The sequence below is a fragment of the Rhinolophus sinicus genome, chromosome 14 (genome assembly GCF_057876585.1).
Source record: "Rhinolophus sinicus isolate RSI-liver-muscle chromosome 14, RSI-T2T, whole genome shotgun sequence".
Lineage (NCBI taxonomy): Eukaryota > Metazoa > Chordata > Mammalia > Chiroptera > Rhinolophidae > Rhinolophus > Rhinolophus sinicus.
In genome coordinates, this window is record NC_142514.1 from 148,692,346 (window position 1) to 148,711,219 (window position 18,874).

At 49.3% G+C, this 18,874-nt stretch overlaps 1 protein-coding gene across 16 annotated transcripts in view; it reads left to right on the forward strand.

Annotated features, from left to right (window-relative positions):
* MICAL2 (microtubule associated monooxygenase, calponin and LIM domain containing 2) overlaps positions 1-18,874 on the forward strand; it is a 203,808-nt gene that overhangs the window by 111,033 nt on the left and 73,901 nt on the right. For 13 of the 16 annotated variants that reach the window (XM_088791640.1, XM_074336000.2, XM_074336004.2 and 10 more), the window contains 6 exons: positions 5,694-5,765; positions 9,012-9,161; positions 10,632-10,754; positions 11,907-12,125; positions 12,354-12,455; positions 13,671-13,796. In XM_088791640.1, coding sequence (XP_088647766.1) covers positions 5,694-5,765; positions 9,012-9,161; positions 10,632-10,754; positions 11,907-12,125; positions 12,354-12,455; positions 13,671-13,796 — 792 coding nt within the window. The remainder of the gene's footprint in view (positions 1-5,693; positions 5,766-9,011; positions 9,162-10,631; positions 10,755-11,906; positions 12,126-12,353; positions 12,456-13,670; positions 13,797-18,874) is intronic. The other 3 variants (XM_074336006.2, XM_088791639.1, XM_074336007.2) reach the window with 1 other exon arrangement.

Sequence of the window (18,874 nt, forward strand, 5' to 3'; positions counted from 1 at the left end):
GCAGGCCTTTACATGTCTCAGTCTCCCTAGGTTGCTGACAGTCTTTTAACCTCTGGCCAGTCGTGCCATATCCTGCCAGCCCCTCCGCCCAGGGTGGGGCTGGGCCATGTGTCCTCCTTTCTGTCAGCTGTGTGAGCAGTGGTCACTTTTTCCATTGAGGTCTGCACTCCCTGGAATGTTGCAAGCAGTTGTGCTAACTCCAGGAGTGGGAAAGGATCCTTAATGCTCTGCCACGCCCTGTCTGTAGCAAGGAATGGGCGAGCCAGGCGAGGGCTGGGAAGAAGGTGTACAGGTCTGCCAGGGTTTTCAGCTGAGCAGCTAAAAGGCTGAGCTGCCCCCAACCACTCTGTCCCCCTCTGCTCCCCGAGCTGCCCCATTCAGAAGCTCTGTAAGGACCTCATCACCCACCACAGGTCCCACTGAGCAAAAGCTGTCTTCTAGAGACTAGCCATAGGCTTATTCCACCCTAGCCCAGGCGTGTTTCCTCTGAAGGACCCCACTTTGGGCTGCCCCATCCCAAGCAAGCCTGTGCAGCCTTTCTAGAAGCTCTCTGAGCCAAGCATTTACCGCCTTTCTCCATTCACCTGGTTTCTCCCCACACATAGCCCACAGCTGGGAACAGAAGGAGGCACTGGAGAGGATTGTTTAAACCTTTCACTCACCACACCTCTGTTTACAGAATGACGGAATTGAAACAGCCTGGCCAGCAGCTCTGGCTCAGGAGGTGGGAATGGTCAAAGGTCAGCCTTCAGCAAGGCCAGCCAGGCCCTTGGGGCTGCTGGGGCCTCTTCCCATGCTTCACTGTCCTCTGGCTCTGCTAGAAAATGCAGGGGAGCAGGTGGGCTCTGCCTGGCCAGCACTGGCCAATTGTGAACCTTGTCCTGTCTCCTCCGTGGGCTGTCCATCATCAGAGGGTGAAGAGCCACAGATCTGCTCCCTCTCACAGCCCCATTTAATGCCCCAAACTCGCCCTGCTCTTCAGATAGGTAGAGAGATTAGGTCATTCAAGTTAAGTGCTTGGCATGGCCATTATTTGTCCTTCTCTTTCTCCTAAAACCAGTTGAATGCTTCCTCTAGGTGGGATGAGAGTTAGTAAGGCCATGGGTCACTGAAATACCCCATCATATTGTCCACCACTCAGAGCCAGTGCAGTGATTGGCCACACACAAAGTACCTTCTCGCCATTCGACCTTATGTCTTCTTGTATCTGGCTATGTTTTAGTTTGGGAAACTTATTTGCAATGCTCTTTGGTCTTGACATTTCTCACAAGCAAAGACTACCTAGTCCAATCATTTTCCATAGGTCAGGCTATCTGCAAAGGAGACTATGAAAACTGCGCGCGCGCGCGCGCGCACACACACACACACAGTTACACCCAGAAGATACCAGTGCAATTAGATACGCAACCTTTAGTGCCCCAGGTCACGTGCCCCTATGGACTAGGGATGCAGACCAGGCCACGCTTGCATGATTCTCCACCACAGTGCACGCACAGTATCTGTCCATATAAGTGCTTCTGTAGTTGGCCTCACACCGATCTCCTGCCCCTTCACTAACTTCCGGAGGGGCATCATGATATGGGCATTGAGCAGCCCACATTTGTTCACAGTGTGGCATCTTAGTTTGAAGAGGGTTCATTGTTTCTCTTCTGAGCCAATCTTCAAAAACTCTCTCCCTCCTAGTTTTCACTGTTGCTGTTAAATTTTTCTCTCATCCCTAATCTTGATAATATCAAAATCCCAGCAATACTGATCGACATTAGGCAAAATAATGCTTTTTCCCAGTCTGACTTATTTATTTCACTTAGCATAAGACCCTCCAGGTCCATCCATGTTGTCACATATGATCTCAGTTATATGTGGAATCTAAAAGAACAACAACAACAAACCTGAACAAACAAAACAAAACAGAAACGGACTCAGATACAGAGAACAAACTGATGGTTGCCAGAGGGGAGGGGGGTTGGGAGCTGGGTGAAAAAGGTGAAGGGATTAAGAAATACAAATGGGTAGTTACAAAATAGTCACGGGGCTGTAAAGTACAGCACAGAGAATAGAGTAAATATTTGTAGTCAACTGTGTATAGTGCCAGGTGGGTACCTGACTAATTGGGGGGGATCACTGCATAAATTATAAAAATGTCTAACCCCTATGCTGTCCACCTGAAACTAATATAAAATAATATTGAATGTCAACTGTAATTGAAAAAGAAATAAATAATTTAAAAAAATAGTTTTTTTAAAAAAAGACTTCTTCCTCCACCAAGGACCTGTTCACACTTAGAAAATAACTCCTACCCATCCTCCAAGAGGGTTGTTCCTCTGGTGAGTGATAACTATTGGGGTTTGATTGATTAGCTCTGAAGACCAGGTAGCCCATGCCTGGGAACGGAAGAGCTTGGGATTATACTTTCCTCGTCAGAAGCCCTTAGTCTGCTTCTGCAGACCTGCCTCTGATCCTGGTCAGCCTCTAAAAGCCTCGTGGCAAGTGACAATTCCTGGGGACTCCAGAGCTCTTACCATGTACTACAGGTGGCGCCTGAACATACATATGTGGTCTCTGTCCTTACTGTCCTAGACCTGCCACACGTGGGTAATGCCTGTATTTATGGCCACTTTGGCCATTACACACATTATAGTACATATGTACTCAGGGTGCCTGAGCTTGGTTTTCTCCATTCTAAGCCCACTCCTTGGAGGACAACACAGCATAGGTGTTGTCATTTGTCCATGAAAAGCCCATCCCAGAAGCCAGGTCGGTGGCCCCAGGGTATTGGTCCTTCTCGGCTGACTGATTCTGACCCCAGTCCCCGTGGTAGAGTGGGAATCACAAAGCCTGACTAATGTCAGTGTTTGGTCTGGGTAGCCCGGGTCCCCCTCCCATCTCTCCTCTTCTTGCCCATCCTGCACAAACACTCTCCAAAGGGCCAGGGGGCGCTATGTAGGAAAGGGCTGCCTCCATCCATCCACTCAACACACATTCACTGAGTGCCTCTTTATGCTGAGTTCTCCTCTTGGAGCCCATTGCCTGTAATGGCCAATGTCTTCTTATGACCCAGATCTAAATGTCTTCAGGATTAGGTTACACGGGCTAACTATATAAAGTTTGTTTGCTTTGGACTAAAATCAAGTCAGGAAGTATGGGAACATGGTTATTTTGTGCTAATCAAATAAATGATCAGATTGGCAGATATAGGTCTTTTTTTTTAAATAGAGACACCAATTAGTTTAATAAATGTCTTTTGATATATATACAGAATATTTCAAATCATTGGGAAATCACAATAAGAAAGTGTTTTGAGGGTGAAGAAAAGGATGGAACAAATTAATAGGGGAAAAAAAGAATGTCATTGATTTATTCTCATGCTCTCTCAGACTGGGCACAATAAGTATTTTCTTCTTCTTGTACCCCAATTATTTGTAGAGCAAAATAGAACCCGAGGAGATGGGGGTACTGAGGCAGCTTTGGCTCCGAAACAATGACACACAGATAAGAAAAAATTAGGTGCATCTTCAGGTTTGCATTTCTCCACCTTTTTGTTTTAACCTCGTTCTTAGTTGAGAATCAGTGCTTCCATGATAAACCCATAAGGAAGAGTAGAAACTGGATATGTAGGGATTGCATTTTATTGTCCCGGGGGTCAGACTGAAGCAGAGGAGCTGTGGTTGCCTCCACCCACTTCCTTGATTCCCCCTGAAGGATCTGGGGGTCTTCTTAGGTGCCGCTCCTGGGCACACTTCCCCCAGGAGTGCTTTCTGTGCACCTATGGCTGACATTACTGGGTTTGGATCTATACAGGCTCTGATTGTTCGAATAGTCACACCCGGGGTTGTTGAATGCAGAAGAGAGAATAAGACGCGTTGCTCTTTGAGGGAATAGCCCCGTCCTCCCTTAAGGCAGAAACAAAAAAACAACAGAAAACCCTAAGATTATGCACCACGTGTTGTCTTTGTTGGGTAGGCCGTCCTGTACTGTCTTAGGCTCCGGTCTCCAGGCCAGCGAGGCGTTCACAGGCCTTGGAGTTGGGGGCCCAGGCAGCCTGTGCCTCTAAGGCCCAACATTGTTGCAAATAAGGTCATCTGTTTCTCTTGGTGCTTGCCCAAGTCTTGGGGTTGAAATAATTTCCATTCACAGAATAATGATTTATTGGAAGCTGAGGAAAATGTTAAAGGGAAAGCAGGGCCTTTTGATCTGTTGTGTTTCGCCGCCTGGGCAAGAGAAGAGTCGAATTTTTAAACGAGTATCAATAGCTAAACTGTGGTTGATCTTGTCTTTAAAAATATTAAAGATTCTGGTAAATATGAAGAGGGAGCAGGGGAGTGTAAGAACTGGGGAAGCAGGTGCTTTCTGTTGGAAGCAAGTGAGTACGTAGCGGACTGTGTGTGAGGGGCTCCAATGTTGTTATTCTTGTTGTTACATATTATCATATAATAATCTCCAAAATTATTGTTATTGTGGTTCCAGAACAACTGGGAGGTAAAACATCTCTTGTGGTTGGGCAAGTTCGGGATGCATGGGACTGATTGGGCTGTACGCCTGGGTTTGAGGGGAGAGAGTAGCCAGCAGCCCTTCTTACTGCATCCTAAGTGGAATAAAGGCTGGGATTTCATCTGGGCCTGCTATGGAGGACCCTCTGAGAGTGAGGAGGCTCCGAGCAGGAGGGATGCATAGTTGACAGGGATGGGTCCATGGTCCTCAGGGGGCTGGCCATTTGGAGATGTCCCCAGCTGGAGACTGGTGGAAGAGAGGTTGAACCCCAGTGTGAAGAATGGGCTTACCCTGCAGGGTGCAGAGGAAGCACTCAGTCCAGTCCCCCAGGCCCAGGCCCATAGCATCAGCTCAACTTGTGCAGTCCCATTCATTCCCTTGAGGAGACAAGCCTGACAATGGGTGGCCCTTTGGTGTTCCTTGCAGAGGGGATGCAGTGGTCTTGGGGAGGGAGCGTGAGTTTCTCCAGATTTAAGTGTCCATATTCGGGCAGCAGAAAGTCAATTATAAAGGGTTATTGGTAGGGTAACCGTGTAATTTATTGTCTAAACCAAATTTTTGAGAGTGAAAGGGGGCACGATAACTAATTACACTAGGGTGGGGGAAGCAATACATCAAAACAGTCCTGGGCAAACAGGGCTGTATCCTCACCGTAATGTTCAGGCCATATCTGGTGCTTCTTTGATCTTAATAAAATATCGTGTGCTGATAGCTGTGATGGTGACTGAATGGCAGACGTAATTTGCCGTCTAATCCCTGGGCAGCTAGCTGCTCTGAGTCCCCAGAATCCTGCCTTCCAGGTGAGTCAGTGCCATCTCCTAGTAGGAGGTGGTCTCTGTAAGGCAGTACCCCGAGGGGCTTCAGCAGGCCTGGCTGTGACTGCCCTGAGCCCAAGGTCGCACTGACAACGGAGACAATCCCTGCCCTGCTATGTCGGAGGGAGGCTTTGTGCTTTGGCATGTTTCCACATGATTTGGGACTGTGATTCCCACCCCATGACAGAACCTCTGGCTCCCCAGGTGGAGGGAGGCTCCCTCCACTACACCTGAACAGAACTCCGTGATAGCATTAGTCATGTCGAAGGGTATTTGACAGCCATCTGTCTCCAGGTTGGGCAGGGCTGTCTGCCCAGTGACCACTCAGAGTAGTAGTGGAAGCGCGGTCCTGAGAGTCCTGAGCTCACCGTGCTTTCTTGGCCATTGCAGGTGGACAGCCAGACCGGAGAGAACAATGACATGAACAAACGGAGACGGAAGGGCTTCAACAACTTGTACGAGGTTCGTGTGCGGTGTCGGTTTAGACAAAGTCCCTTTGCCTGACAGCCAGTGGCCACAGGCCCGCCCCACTTAGGCATCTTCATTAGCCCTTCTTCCTTTCCTCTCTCATGAACCACTCAGTTCCAAGCGTGGCTTGATGGAAAAATAGACAGGTTCTGATTTTTGCTCCACTACTTACTCTCTATGTAACCGTGAGAAACAGAACCTCCCAGGGTGGGGCTCATGTCTGTACAATACAGATGATACATTGGAAACTTAGGAAACTTGGCAGGATTTTTAAAGATGAAATAAGAAGACGTTATATAACACACTAAGCATGATGTCTGGAACCTATGTTAATCAATGTATAATCACTGTTAGTAGGGAGTCGTAAAGAGGTACCAGCTGTCCCACTTTTCTCTCTCAGTCGTGTTTCTACCTTTTGTGTTTTCTGCACATTTAGTTTTCAAGGCCAATGTCCCAGCGCCCATAAGTGCCACCTGCTGGTGAAAGAAGAAAATCACAGGCTACTTTGTGAAAACTGGGCAGGAATCTTTCTCCTGCTACTGTAAAATTGATCAGCAGAAAAAGAGACTATCAGTTCCGCTTCCCCAGGCAGCTCTTGAAAGAGACCTGAGATGTACATTTCATGGGAAAAAGCCATTCTAGTCCCACGAAAGCAAGCCGATTTTGTCGGTGAACTATAGGGTGCCAGCTTTAGCTAGCCTGCTGGTTGCTGTCATAATTATGACAAGTAGCCCTGTGGAATCGTCTGTATGATGCACTGACATCCGAGTTTCAGGACTTAGAAAAGACTTCTGTCTTATATGGTTGAAGAGGTGTTACTGCTGTGTATTTATCTAACATTGTTGTTCATGTCTGTGACTTGCGTCATGTGGAAGCCTTGACCGGGGTGCGGACACTGGCTTTCACAACAGTGAACTTTATAACAAACAGAGCCCCGCGGCCCACCTTGGGGGAGTGGGGAGATGCCTACTGCCCACCCCCTGCTCTGGGATGTTCAGAGGGAAGCACTGATTACGAAAACCAGGAATACAGTTCATATCTTAAAATGTGCACAAACTCATTTTATCCCATGAGTTGAAATCACCCTTGTCCGAATCTTTTCTAGAACTTCTTTGGGTGATCCCTTCAAGAGCGGTTGCTTCCCTATCTCTTGGCTCTGGTATGAGCTAGAAGCCAGTGAATACAGAGATAACTGAGAGGAGGAGGCAGAGGCTGATGAACAGGGAAGGAGAGACGTCCCATTTCCCCCGTTACAGGGGGTGGCTCTTGCCGGAGGTGTCTGTAATTTGCTACAGCCTCCTCTGAGAAACTTCCCTTGGATATACCTTGTCTCGGGTGGAAGTCTTCTCCTGTTTTTCATCCATGGCTTATTTGAGGGGGTGTTTGTGCTGTTTCTGTTGATAGCAGCACACAGGAGCGGAGTGTGGGAAGAAATCTGGTTGCACCTGCCCCTTCTAAGGTGGCTCTGGGCCATTTTCCAGGCCAGTTGTTTTTGCTTCCAGGTGAGATTTAACCAAACAAGAATTCTCAATTCTTGCTACTCCAAGGATGGTCCAAGACGCAGCAGCGTCAGCATCACCTGGCAGCTGGTTAGAAATGCAGGCTCAGGGGCCACCCGGACCAATGAACCCGATCTGGTTTTGAAGGAGCCCCAGTGCTTCATGGGCACATTCATGTCGGGGAGTGCTGTCTGCGTGACCCCCTATCTTAGCCAACTTTGGCCTTGAACAAACAGTGACCAGCCCAGTGAGCTCGGCCCCCTTTGCACTCGAGCCTGTACTGCTATGCAGTTACATTTCCCCCTTTGAAGTGGGGAGTGACTGGTTTGTGTTTGTCCAGCATTTCAGAGTGGCTGTGCATACAGTGTTTCCCACGGGGCTGCTAGTCTTAAGGATCTTTTTAAAAAAACAATTGACTATATAGCTGGCTGCTTCCCATGAATTTCTTCTAAGTGCATATATCTCTGTTGTCTTAAAAACAGTCTGTTCCGGTCTGTTCCTGAGGGAGATTTGTTGTCTCCTCGGGAAATCGGACTGTCTCCTTGACATGACAGTGCCATTTGCACTTCCAGGGCCTGGGGTGCAGATCCTATGGTGTGGGGGAACAGGCATTCCAGGAACACTGCTGGTTTTCCGAGTGCAATATTTAGCAGACGAGCTAAAGAAATCTTACATGGAACTCCACTGTAGAAACAGCATAACCAAGTGGTCACAGCCAACATCTCACCAGTGGTTAGTCACATCGATGTCATGTACCCATGAGAAGAGCACTTCACCTCTGTGACATTCTTCTCCAAAATCAATAACCCCAGTCTAATCATGAGAAAATGTCAGACCAACACAGATGAAGGGACTTCGGTCAAAATAGCTGACCAGTCCCCTCCAAAATCCTCAAGTTCATGAAAGACAAAGGAAGATAGAGAAACCGTTACAGAGGGGAGGAGACTAAGAAGACATAATCACTAATTGTCATGTGGGATCCTGAATTGTATCCCGGAACCAAAAAAGAGCATCAGTGGGAAAACTAGTATAATCCACATCAAGTCTATAGTTAATGGGATCAGACCAGTGATCATTTCCTTGTTATGATAGCAGTGTCATATTAGATGCAGCTGGGGGAGGGTATGTAGAGCCATCTGTGCTATCTTTGTAACTTAAGTCTAAAATTATTTCAAAATTAGAAGTTTTTTTTTAAAAAGGTAGCACCAACAGAGCAGAACAGGTTAAAGTTGGGAGTTGGGTGCAAAGGAGAGAGCAGAAAGAAATCAAAGTCTGTGCCTTGCCTGACTGACACCCCTCTTGTTTCCTTCATCCCTCCTGGTTCACCTCTTGGCAGCCACATGATGTATTTTGAGAACAATTTTGCCCACTACTTCGTTATTGTATTTTATTTTTGCAACAACCACGTGAAGTGGGTTATGCTCCCACTTTACAGCTGAGAAAATCTCAGAGAAATTAAATTGCCAAGGTCACTGGTCTGGGAAGTAAAAGTCACGATTCAAATCCTAATGGTCTGGCTCCCAAGTATGGGTGTGCCCATCTTTGGGAAGATGCGTCCCCTCCTGTGACATTGTCTCCATTGGGCATCACCTGCTGCTTCTGTCTCATTTCCTCAGACCATCGAGGGCATCCTTCTTCAGGAAACTAGTCCCGTGCCCTCGGCCACCAGCCCCCCCCCCACCCCCCGATATCCTATAGGTTCTGGGACCCAAAAACCAATGCACCAATTTGGCCTTTGCAGCCTTCAGCATTTTCCAGCCGGAGCTTGGGCTCTAATCAAGAAGACGGCAGTAGTAAAGAAGGTGGAAATCAGAACAAAGTCAAGTCCATGGCAAGTCAGCTGCTGGCCAAGTTTGAGGAGAGCTCTCGGAACCCCTCACTCCTGAAGCAGGTGAGTCCTATCAAATGTTCACGGGACCTGCCTTCTTGGTGACCAGAACTGAGAAGCCAGCAGACATATTCAGGCTAGTGATGGATTTCAGGTATACCAGCCAGGCCTGGCTCAGGTGAGCCTTCTCCTGGAGCATGAGTTTGTACTTTTGTAAAAGGGGCCAGATAGCAAACAGTTTAGGTTTCGGGGGCCGCCTGACTTCTCTTGCAACTACTCAACTCTGCCATTGTAGCATGAAAGCAGCCATAGACAATACCTAAATAAATGCACATGGCTGTGTTGCAATAAAACTGTATTTACAAAAACAGGCAGCAGGTCAGATTTGGCCTGAGGACTAGTTTGTCAGTGCCTGTTCTGCAGTGGAGATGAAATCCTTCCCCTAATTTGGTTTTGCTTTGCAACCATGACTTGGTTTGCAGCCATCCATGAGACAGGGCAGCTGGAGGGAGCGTTAGAGGTGCTAGATGCGTGGAAGATCACTTAGTCCATGGTGAAGAGACCTGTCCAAACAAGGGGAAACTGAGTCATGGGTTTTAGCTCCTAGTGGGTCTGCCGGAAAGGAGGACCAACCTCCCAGGTGTACCCATGGTAACCTTCTTCCGTTCCCTTGGGTCAGATTGGCAGGGCTGTGTGCCTGATCAGGGTCTGTGGGAGGCTGAAGGCAGTCACAGCAGCCATCAGGCAGCAGACTGAGCTGACCTCTCAGACCCTGGCTTGAAGTCTGTGCTGCATGGTTCAGTTTGCACCTCCGAATTCCTCTGGGATGCCATTGTCATATTACTAAAGCTTGAGACAAAGGGTTTGGTTTTTCTTTAGAGAGTACCTGTCACGTGACAGAAATAGGTTCCTCTCAGGAAGAAGACAGACTCTTGATTAATTGGGCATCGAGATGATCACAGACAGTTTTTTTCTCCCGATGTGGACCATGCCCCTCCTGGACAATCCAACTTCCCCATGAAGCCAGGTTTTATTATAAGGGGACCATTTTCCAGGGACTTGTAACTCTGAATTTTTTTCTGAATTACCCCTGCTGGAGGCTTGGTCCCTTGCAGTTCCCAAGTGTTGCCGAGGGCTGTCTTCTGTCAGAAGGACTGTAGCACTCCGTCCTCTAGTGGGCAGGAAGCTTTTCCATTTCTGGAAGGACTCCAGGGCTGGCCCTGGCCTGGAGTGGGCTCTGACAGTGCCTGCCCAGTGCCCCGGTCTGAGCCAAAAGAAAACCTTCCATAGATCCACACACTGTCCTAAAATCGGGGACTCCGGGACTTGCTGTCAACATGGGCAGAGAGCCAGGGTTCAGGTCTCCTGGTCGGGCCCAGCTTGCAGGAGCTCGGTGCAATGCTCTCTCCCTGTACCTGCAAACTCTCCCTCCCGGCCTCTCTTCTTCTCCTCCCTCCAAGTGTCTCAGTCTGACTCAGCTTTTCCTTCATGTTTCCTGCGGCTGCTTTTTCGGACTCACCTTCTTCCTCCCAGGAATGCCATGTCTCGGGGATAGGTAAGCCTGTCCTGTGCTCATCTTCTGACCCTCCTGTTAACTCTCGCTGTCTCAAGCCAGAGGAGCCCACACCCAGCCCATCGCCTCCTCTGAAAAGGCAGGTAGGGCTCCTTCCAATAGATGGGGTCTTGGGGAAGCCAGAGGGGACTTTGATGCTGGCGGGTGGGCTCGGTTGTCCTCTGCACACCCCAAGTAGGGCTGATTGTGGGTTCTTTGGGAAGGCAGACCCAACTTGAGCTCACTACCCTTATAGGTAAGAAGAACGAAGTATGCAGCATCTTGAAATACATGCCACTGATTCTTCAGCCAGTCAGGGGTATCGACTGACCAGCTGCTTTGCCCTTGGTGCTTTATTTGCTTGGGGAGAAAACAGACCACACCACAGGGTTTTGTCTGATACCCCTGGAACACTTAGCTTTAGTTGCAGACCACTTATATAGGCTGATTTCTAAACTGATGAAAAAGTGGCAGTGATGGTGGACTGGGCTCAGGGGTCCAATTGGCTGCACACATTGAAGGGGTCAGGCTGGGGTGTGGGGCAGACGAGGGCCTGCCTGGTGGGCAGGGAGGCAAGCTGTAGCCACGGGCTGTGGCTTTTCCCAGCTAGCATCTCTGCATGTGGAATTTGAACAGCATCACTATAATTGACCACAGCATTCAAAGATGTCTGATCAGCATGAGAAATCTCGTGTTGCTTCCGGTGGAGGTTGAATGAGGTCAGTGTGGACATAAGGCAGTGGTTTTATGTCTGCATGTGTAAGCATTACCTCAGGAGCAATTTAGTTTTCCCATGAAAAAGGGTATAAAAAAAACCAATATCAGGTACCCACCCCAAGACCAATGAACTTAGAATCTCTGTTAGTCAGTTCCAGTCTCGGGTTGTTTTTTGAAAGTACCCTAGGTGATGTCAGTGTGTATCTAGGATTGACAACCAGGCTTGTACAGGTTTTGATTCGCTGGGTCTGGGGTGAGGCCCAGGACTATTTATTGTTAAGGAGGATGTCAGGTTTGCATAATATTATTCACCATAAGGTGTTAATTTACAAAAGAAAAATGAAAAGTAAATAAAAGGAGGAGGTCAGGTGATTGTGATGTGGGTGGTAGGAGGGCAGGGCCTGCTGGGAGTTTGGAATCTCACTCAAGGTGGCCCCTCGTGTGCCCTTGGTCCCTGGTCCTCATGGGGAGTCCTCTTGTTAGGGGGGCTGTGAAAGGGCCACAGTAGGGAAGGAAGCTTGATTTTCCTTCTCTCCCAGTTCCCCTTGGTGGTTGTGACGGGGCATGTGCTCCGAGAGCTAAATCAAGTGTCTGCTGATGGAGAGTGCCCGAGCCGGCCATGGAGAGCTAGAGCCAAGTCTGACCTGCAGCTGGGGGGCCCAGAAAATCGTGCTGCCCTGCCTCCTACCTGCCAGGGAGCGCTGGCCCTTTCTGGGGTGCTGCGGCGGCTGCAGCTAGTGGAGGAGAAGATTCTCCAGGTGAAAGCCGCGCCCTTTGCCCTGTCTCTGCCTTCCATTCCCCCGTCCCTCCGCCTGCCCAGGGTGGGTTCCTTCTCTTACTGCCTGTGTCCTGTCTCCCTGTCCTATGTGTGGTATGAGTGAGACACCCCTGCCTGACTGCCTCCTGCCTCTCTCCGGGAGCTAACCATCCCGGTCTCTGCCACTATGTCTTTTTTTTCTTTCTCTCCTTTCTCACCTTGACTGCAGAAGAGGGCTCAGAACATGGCCAACAGGGAATTTCACAAAAAGAACATTAAGGAGAAGGCGGCTCACCTTGCCTCCATGTTTGGACACGGGGATTTCCCGCAGGTAAACAGGGGGGCTTTCAGAGCCCGCAGGAACCCAGACATTGAAAATTCAGTGAGGTGACCTTGAATCAGTCTCTGGAGCCCATTTCCTCCTTCCTCCTGCTTTCATAGCATGAGGCACAATTCATTGGTCTAGCCACTAAAGAATTCAAGCTGGTATCTTAAAAAGACACAAATGAGAACGTTCAAAGTAAGTAGCTAACTCAGGACAAAGGGAAAACCAAGGCAGAAAAGTAGGCTCAGATCAAAGGAAAACATTACTGAAGAAAAACACATGCTGTTAGATGCTAGATAGCTTCTGAGTAGACACTGAGCTTCCTAAGGGCCAACACAAAGAGGGAAAGCTGGTCAGTTGCAAGAATCACATTACAGTGCCTTTAAGGTGACAGCAAACCAGTTGCTCATGACATTTTGGGGCCTGGTGGGGAAATCTCCCTGTGGCCTGATCTGATCTGGAAGACACTGATGAGGAGGTCAACCACATGCATAACCTGCACTCTGCTTTCCCAAAAGGCAGCATCGAGCCAAGAATGGCTTTGCCTTAGAATACCAAGCACAGCCCCCTCCAAGCCAGGTACTTAATTAGAAACTTGCTGAAAAGAAGAGTATGTGCACGCAAGGAGATGAAAGAATTGATGTAAGGTCCCGTGGCACTTATATATGTAAGGTGCCCCCTTGCTTGCAGCAAGCCTGGTCTCTAGAACATACGTCCCCTGCTGCCTCCTCTCAGTCTCCTCCAAACCTGTGCCCTCTGCTATCCGGCAGTCATTGACATAGGAAGGATTCTTTGCATTTATTTAGTTCATGTTTAGGTGCCGGGAGGCTGCAGAGGCCCCAGCTCGGGCCATCTGTCCCCAAACAGCTCAGGATTCTCCTTTCCTACATTTGCAGCTGGCACTTTATACCAAGTTCCAGAGTGAGGGCTTTGAGAGTTAGTGCTGGTACCTGCGGCAGACACAGGCAGGCACACGTGGCTCTTCTCCAGCTGTTTTGGTGTGCCAAGGGAGTCGGAACCGTTTTAGCAGAAAACGTAACCAGGAACTAGGCAATCCTGCTGGGCTCCAAAGACAGAAGCTTCGGTTTTGTCCTGAGACGCAGGCCTGGATGTCCGTTCCCCTCCTTGAATATGTGGGCATAGGGCTGCATCATTGAGCCCAGCGTCACGGTCCCTTTCCCCAGGGATAATCATGGTTTCCTCTGTTTCTGTTCTGTGCAGAATAAACTCCTCTCTAAAGGCCTGTCTCATACTCCTCCTCCGTCTTCTCCCTCCTGCCTTCCATCTCCTGATCCAGCTGCCACTTCCAATCCATCGACTGTTGACTCTGTTTCTCCTGCCAGAAAGGTAGTTGTCCTGAACAATTAGCTTCCCCCAACCCCCGCATGTTCTGAGACGGTCTCCTGCTCTGCTCGATCGGCGCCAACATCTGGAGCTTGGCTTGGCTGACATGAAAATTTGTGAGATACTTCACAACAGTCCTGGATGGGGTTTTGTTTTTGTGTTGGATCCAGCAATATAGCACAACAGGCAGCACACAAAAACTCATCTGGCAGTGCTCGCCCATCCAGCACGCATTCGTTGGGCACCTACTGTGTGCCAACCACCATGCCAGGTGCTGAAGCAGCAAGGAGGATGTGGTACAGTTCCCTTACTACAGTTGAGATGGCAGGCAGCACATTAGAATAGAAATAAGTAACTTTTTACCATAGGAAATTGCCAATATTTCATTGTTCTTGACCTAACAAAATGGCAGTTTCACCTGGTGAGCCTAATACAATACTATTCACTGAGTCTATGAGAGGCGTAAAAGGCAAGGTTGTAGAAACCCAAAAGGGAAAAGCCTTGGAGGAGTCACAGAGGAGGTAACATGGGGGTCGAGTGTTGAAGGTTGTACCGGATGATGGACTGGACAGAAGTGTAAGGAGAGAGTGTTTTAGAAAGGGTCCCTCCCGCATGTGCTAAGGAAGGCAGACAGGACTTGCATGAATGGAAAGTCAGAACTCTGGTGAGACTTGAATTTGCGGGTAAAAGTATTTATGGGGGTCCAGAGAATGAGTGTGAAGGTGAACCCACTCTTGTCGTGTTATGGAATTTCCTTCTATCCTCTTATAAAGAGCAACTAAAGGATCTGCTCTGTGCTCTAGAAGGATGACTCAGGTAGCCGTGCAGAAGTTGGCTTGGAGGAAAGGTGGAAGGAAGTGGGGAGCTAACTCTGGTTAAGTTGATAATGAAATGCACCATAAACAATTATTAAATTTGGGTTCTGGGGCACTTTTCATGTTTTTCACTTGTCCTCCTCGTACCTAATATTCTGAAAACACTACCAGGCCAGGCTGGGAGAGAGGCAGCCTCCTGGAAAGCTTGGCCCCTGGAATGGACGAGCCTGAAAACGGACGAAGCCCACTTCTTTAGCTTTTGCTCAGGGAAGTAGGTTTGGCGTCCCTTCCCCACAGACTGCGCTCCTCTGAGCACATCCAGTCTGTCTAGTTCCCACCTAGGCTCAGCAGGGGGTGCTGATATCTCCCTATCAGACTTATTGATCGTTTGTTTCCATGCTTAAGTCTGATGCACAAACCAGCTCCCTGCTGTTGCATTAGTGGAAAATTAGGAGTTGTCTCTTGGTATGTAGCTGGGGGTCCCAACCCATCGATCCTCACCACTGTGGGTAAAAGAGTGCAAGTCGAGTCTCCAAGAAAGGAGCAAGGCTTCCAACATGGCTGTGACACAACCCTGGCAAGACAGCAGGAGGTGACATAGAGAAACACAAGCACTTTCTGTCTTCAACTCCACTGACAGTAGCCAAGGCTGAGATGCCTGGCGTCCTGTTCCAGGTCACCCTTTGGCCAGCTGTTTGACCTTCAGTCTGCCGGCCTGTCTGGGCCTCTGTTTTCTCATCAATAAGAAAGTGATTACTGGCTCATGCGATAGTGAGCTGTATGGGTGGAGTCTGGCATTTTTGTCATCATCGTCTCCAGGGCTTCAGAGCAGCCTGTTTGCCCTTTCCTGGGGAGTACTTCCTGCTGCGGAAAAGGTCACTGTCACCCTTGACAGGGTGATGAGAGGGGTGAGGCCCCTGGGCACAGACAGGCAGTGGCTCGTGCTCCTGGCTGGGTAACAGGGCCCACACCTCGCTTGTCTCTGGCCCAGCCCCTCTCTGGCTGGCCCTGGTTGCGGTCCTTCTTTGCCTCTGCTTTTCTTTCATCCTCGGGAAGACCTGGCTGAGTCACTATCTGCTCAGAGCTGAAGGCAGAGCTGGGATGAGAAAAGCCACCACACTTCCCAATTCCCTGCTGTGGTTTACAGTAGGCATTAGTTCTCTAGGTGACAGCAAGAGGCAGCATGCCTGGGGACATGTGGGGTTCCGGGTGTGACAGACACTTCCTGTCACTGGGCATACCCCTGTTATATCCTCAGCACACTCCACCAAGGCCCTGGCTGCTTCACTGGCTTATTCAAGCAGCTTTAAACCAACGTCACTCATTAAGCCAATGTGTAAACATGTATTAATTTGACAAATACTTGTTGAACGACAGCTCCATGTCACGTACTTCAGGCTCTTGGGATTTGCATCAATGACTAGGAGTTACCTTCCTGCCCTGATGAGGCTTGCCTCCCAGCAGCGGGAAATAACCAACAATAATATGATATAGAAGTAAATTATGTAAGATGATCCTTATATGGAAAAATTAAAGCAGATTACAGGGCCCTGGCGTGTGGGAGAAGAGTAGTCATTGTAATGGGGTAGCAAGAGGGAAAGTGCAAACTGAGCAGGAGCAGAGCCACAGAAGAGAAAACAAAGGTATGGGGAGGAGACTAGGGCCCGGGGCTCCTGCCTCCAGCCCCGTGTTCTCTCCTCTGGGCCATGGAGGTCAAGGGTGAATGGAGGCCTCCTCAGATGGAGCAGCCCAGCAGCTATGTCCATGCAGAGCCTCACACCCAGGCACAGGGAGGGCTTCGGGACGGCCCACCAGGTCCCCTGGCCCCCACCTCTACAGCTTGTTCCTTATTTCTCCCAGGCTGTGCTAGAACAATCGCCCCCTGTTTTGTTTTGTTTGGGAATCCCATCTCCTAAGCCAGTGTTGGCCATCAGCTAGTGGTGTACTTGGGCTATTTTAATAGTTTCCACCCTGATGTGCCTTTCAGTGTGTCCGGGAATGATTGGAGAGCGCTTAGAAAGGGACACCCTAGGACACTTGGCAAGTCACTTACCCTCTCTGTGCCTTAGTTTCTCCATTTGTTAAAACGACCCAGCTTGGACTCGATACCCACTGACTCCTCCAGATCTCACTGTGAAGTCATTGCAGGCAGTGAGAGGCAGAATGGTGAGCTTCTGGGAGAGGATATTGCCAGCTGCACTCCCCACCCCACCCCCACCCCCGACTTCTCTCCCTCCCAACCCCACTCCACCATTGATTCAACACTGGGTTTTGCACATGCAGAACGGCCAGAGTGATGGTCTCCTCTGAGAACACAATTAGCTGCCTCTTAAAGTAGGTGACAATGCAGTGACACAGTTTCATTCAGTTTTGGTAGAACTGAGGGAACCTCCCTCCTGGAAAGAGCATGGGGTCTTAATGCTTCTTCTCAACAGACTATGGGCTGCTCTCATTGCCTAGTCACCCAAGTTTGCCTCAATTCAGGGGAGCCAGAGGAAGGAAAGTGCACTTGGAAACTGATGCTTAGTCCTTGGTGACCTCCTGGCAGGCTGCATGTCTCTGTTCCTGCCCTAAAGCCCTACACGACAATTCTGAGGACCCAGGGATAATCAGTCACTTCCTCATGAGAACACACGTAGCCAAACATGCCACGAGGAGCAAGTGTTACTCACAGGCACGCAAACGTGGGTCACCAAAGCTGCCTTCAGATTACACTTGCCCACCCTCTCACATTGACATTGCGCCTTAAAGTTCAGAGTGATCCTGCTGGGTTTTTGTTTGTTTGTTTGTTTTCTGGCCTGAACAATTACAGGGAATCTTGGGGACCTCTCATTTATGGCCCAGATCCTTACCCCAGAGTCTTATCTTTCAAGACCTTAGACTATGGAGTCATGTCCAGTTTTGTGTTCTCAGCACCATTTGACTCATCCATCCCATCAAACCAGCCTGTAATGGTATCAACCCCCAATCATCTATGAATTAATTTCTTTCCTTAAGAAGGGAGGCCGCTGCCCATTTGGCCTCTGCCATAGGCTGGTGAGCAAAGATGGCGGCTGAATGTCTGTACAAGTGACTGAGAAGGATGGCCTCACTGGGCGGGGAACTGTGGTTTGGTCCTCCTAGGTCAGAAGAGCAATGTACATTGCAAAAGGAGCTTTCTCTACTCTTGGGGGTGTTTGTTTTAGAACTGGATTTGCAGGGTTTACTCTATATATTTGCATATTAGAGGGAAGCTGGGCCGTTTTGGCTGGGTAACCTGCCTTTGTTTCATCTGTCGCCGGATAGGTCTCAAGGCTGCCTCCAACCTCATTGTTCTTTTCTGTGTCCCAGGGGTAGAGCCAGGCGGCTTTTTGGATGGTGTCCGGCACGCATCCCAGCCTGGGGGGCTTTTAATATGCACAGTGCTGGTATGTCTCAGGGAAGCAGGGTATTGTAGGGAGAAGGTTATGTGCTTGGAGTCACACTTGGGGGCAGAACGTCAAGTACTGTGGGACCTTGGACTTCTCCGCACCTTTGTATCCTAATCTGTAGAATGGAGGCGACAGCAGCTACTGCTGAGGGTGACTGGAGTGATGCAACGACCTAGCCTATGGCGAAAATGCCTGAAGTATCCAGTAAATATGCTCTTTCCCAAGTGGAGGAGAATTCTGGAAGGAAGCTCATTTGCCCAAAGTGCATGTTGATGCCTCTCTTTCTAAAGGCAAAGAAGTCACTTTTAGGTTTCTATTTCTAACCGAACCACTTAGGAACCTCAGTGCTGCCTCAGGTGATTTAGAGTCGCCTTGAATCTCAGCAGCTCTGGTTGCGAAGGGGGTTATACGACCCACCTTACAAGGGCCATGAGGGTAGATATGTGCCTGTAATCAGCAGCACGGTTTCTGGCACCAGGGGACAAAAGCACAGATATGGGTTCCCACGGTGAAGTCACAGTCCCAAAGGTCTGTGTGTCTCAGCTCTGAGCATGGAACATCCAGACCCTTTCCCAAAAGGAGGTTTCCATCCTTTTCCTCCCTTTCCGTTACCGTTGGCATATGGCTGAACACTCAGGTCCACCAGCCTGTCCTCTGATGTTTCTCATGTAGGGACTCCTCAGTGAGGAATGTCCTTGCAGGCCCAGGAGACATCTTCTGGCCCTGCCTATGGAAAGCTCCCCCTCTCATGAACCCCCAACTCTGAGGCCCTGGACGCTCCACTCTCACCCTGCCTGACCCGTGTGAGCGTCATGATGCTCACAGCAGGCCAGGTGGTCACAGGTGGCCCAGCTCT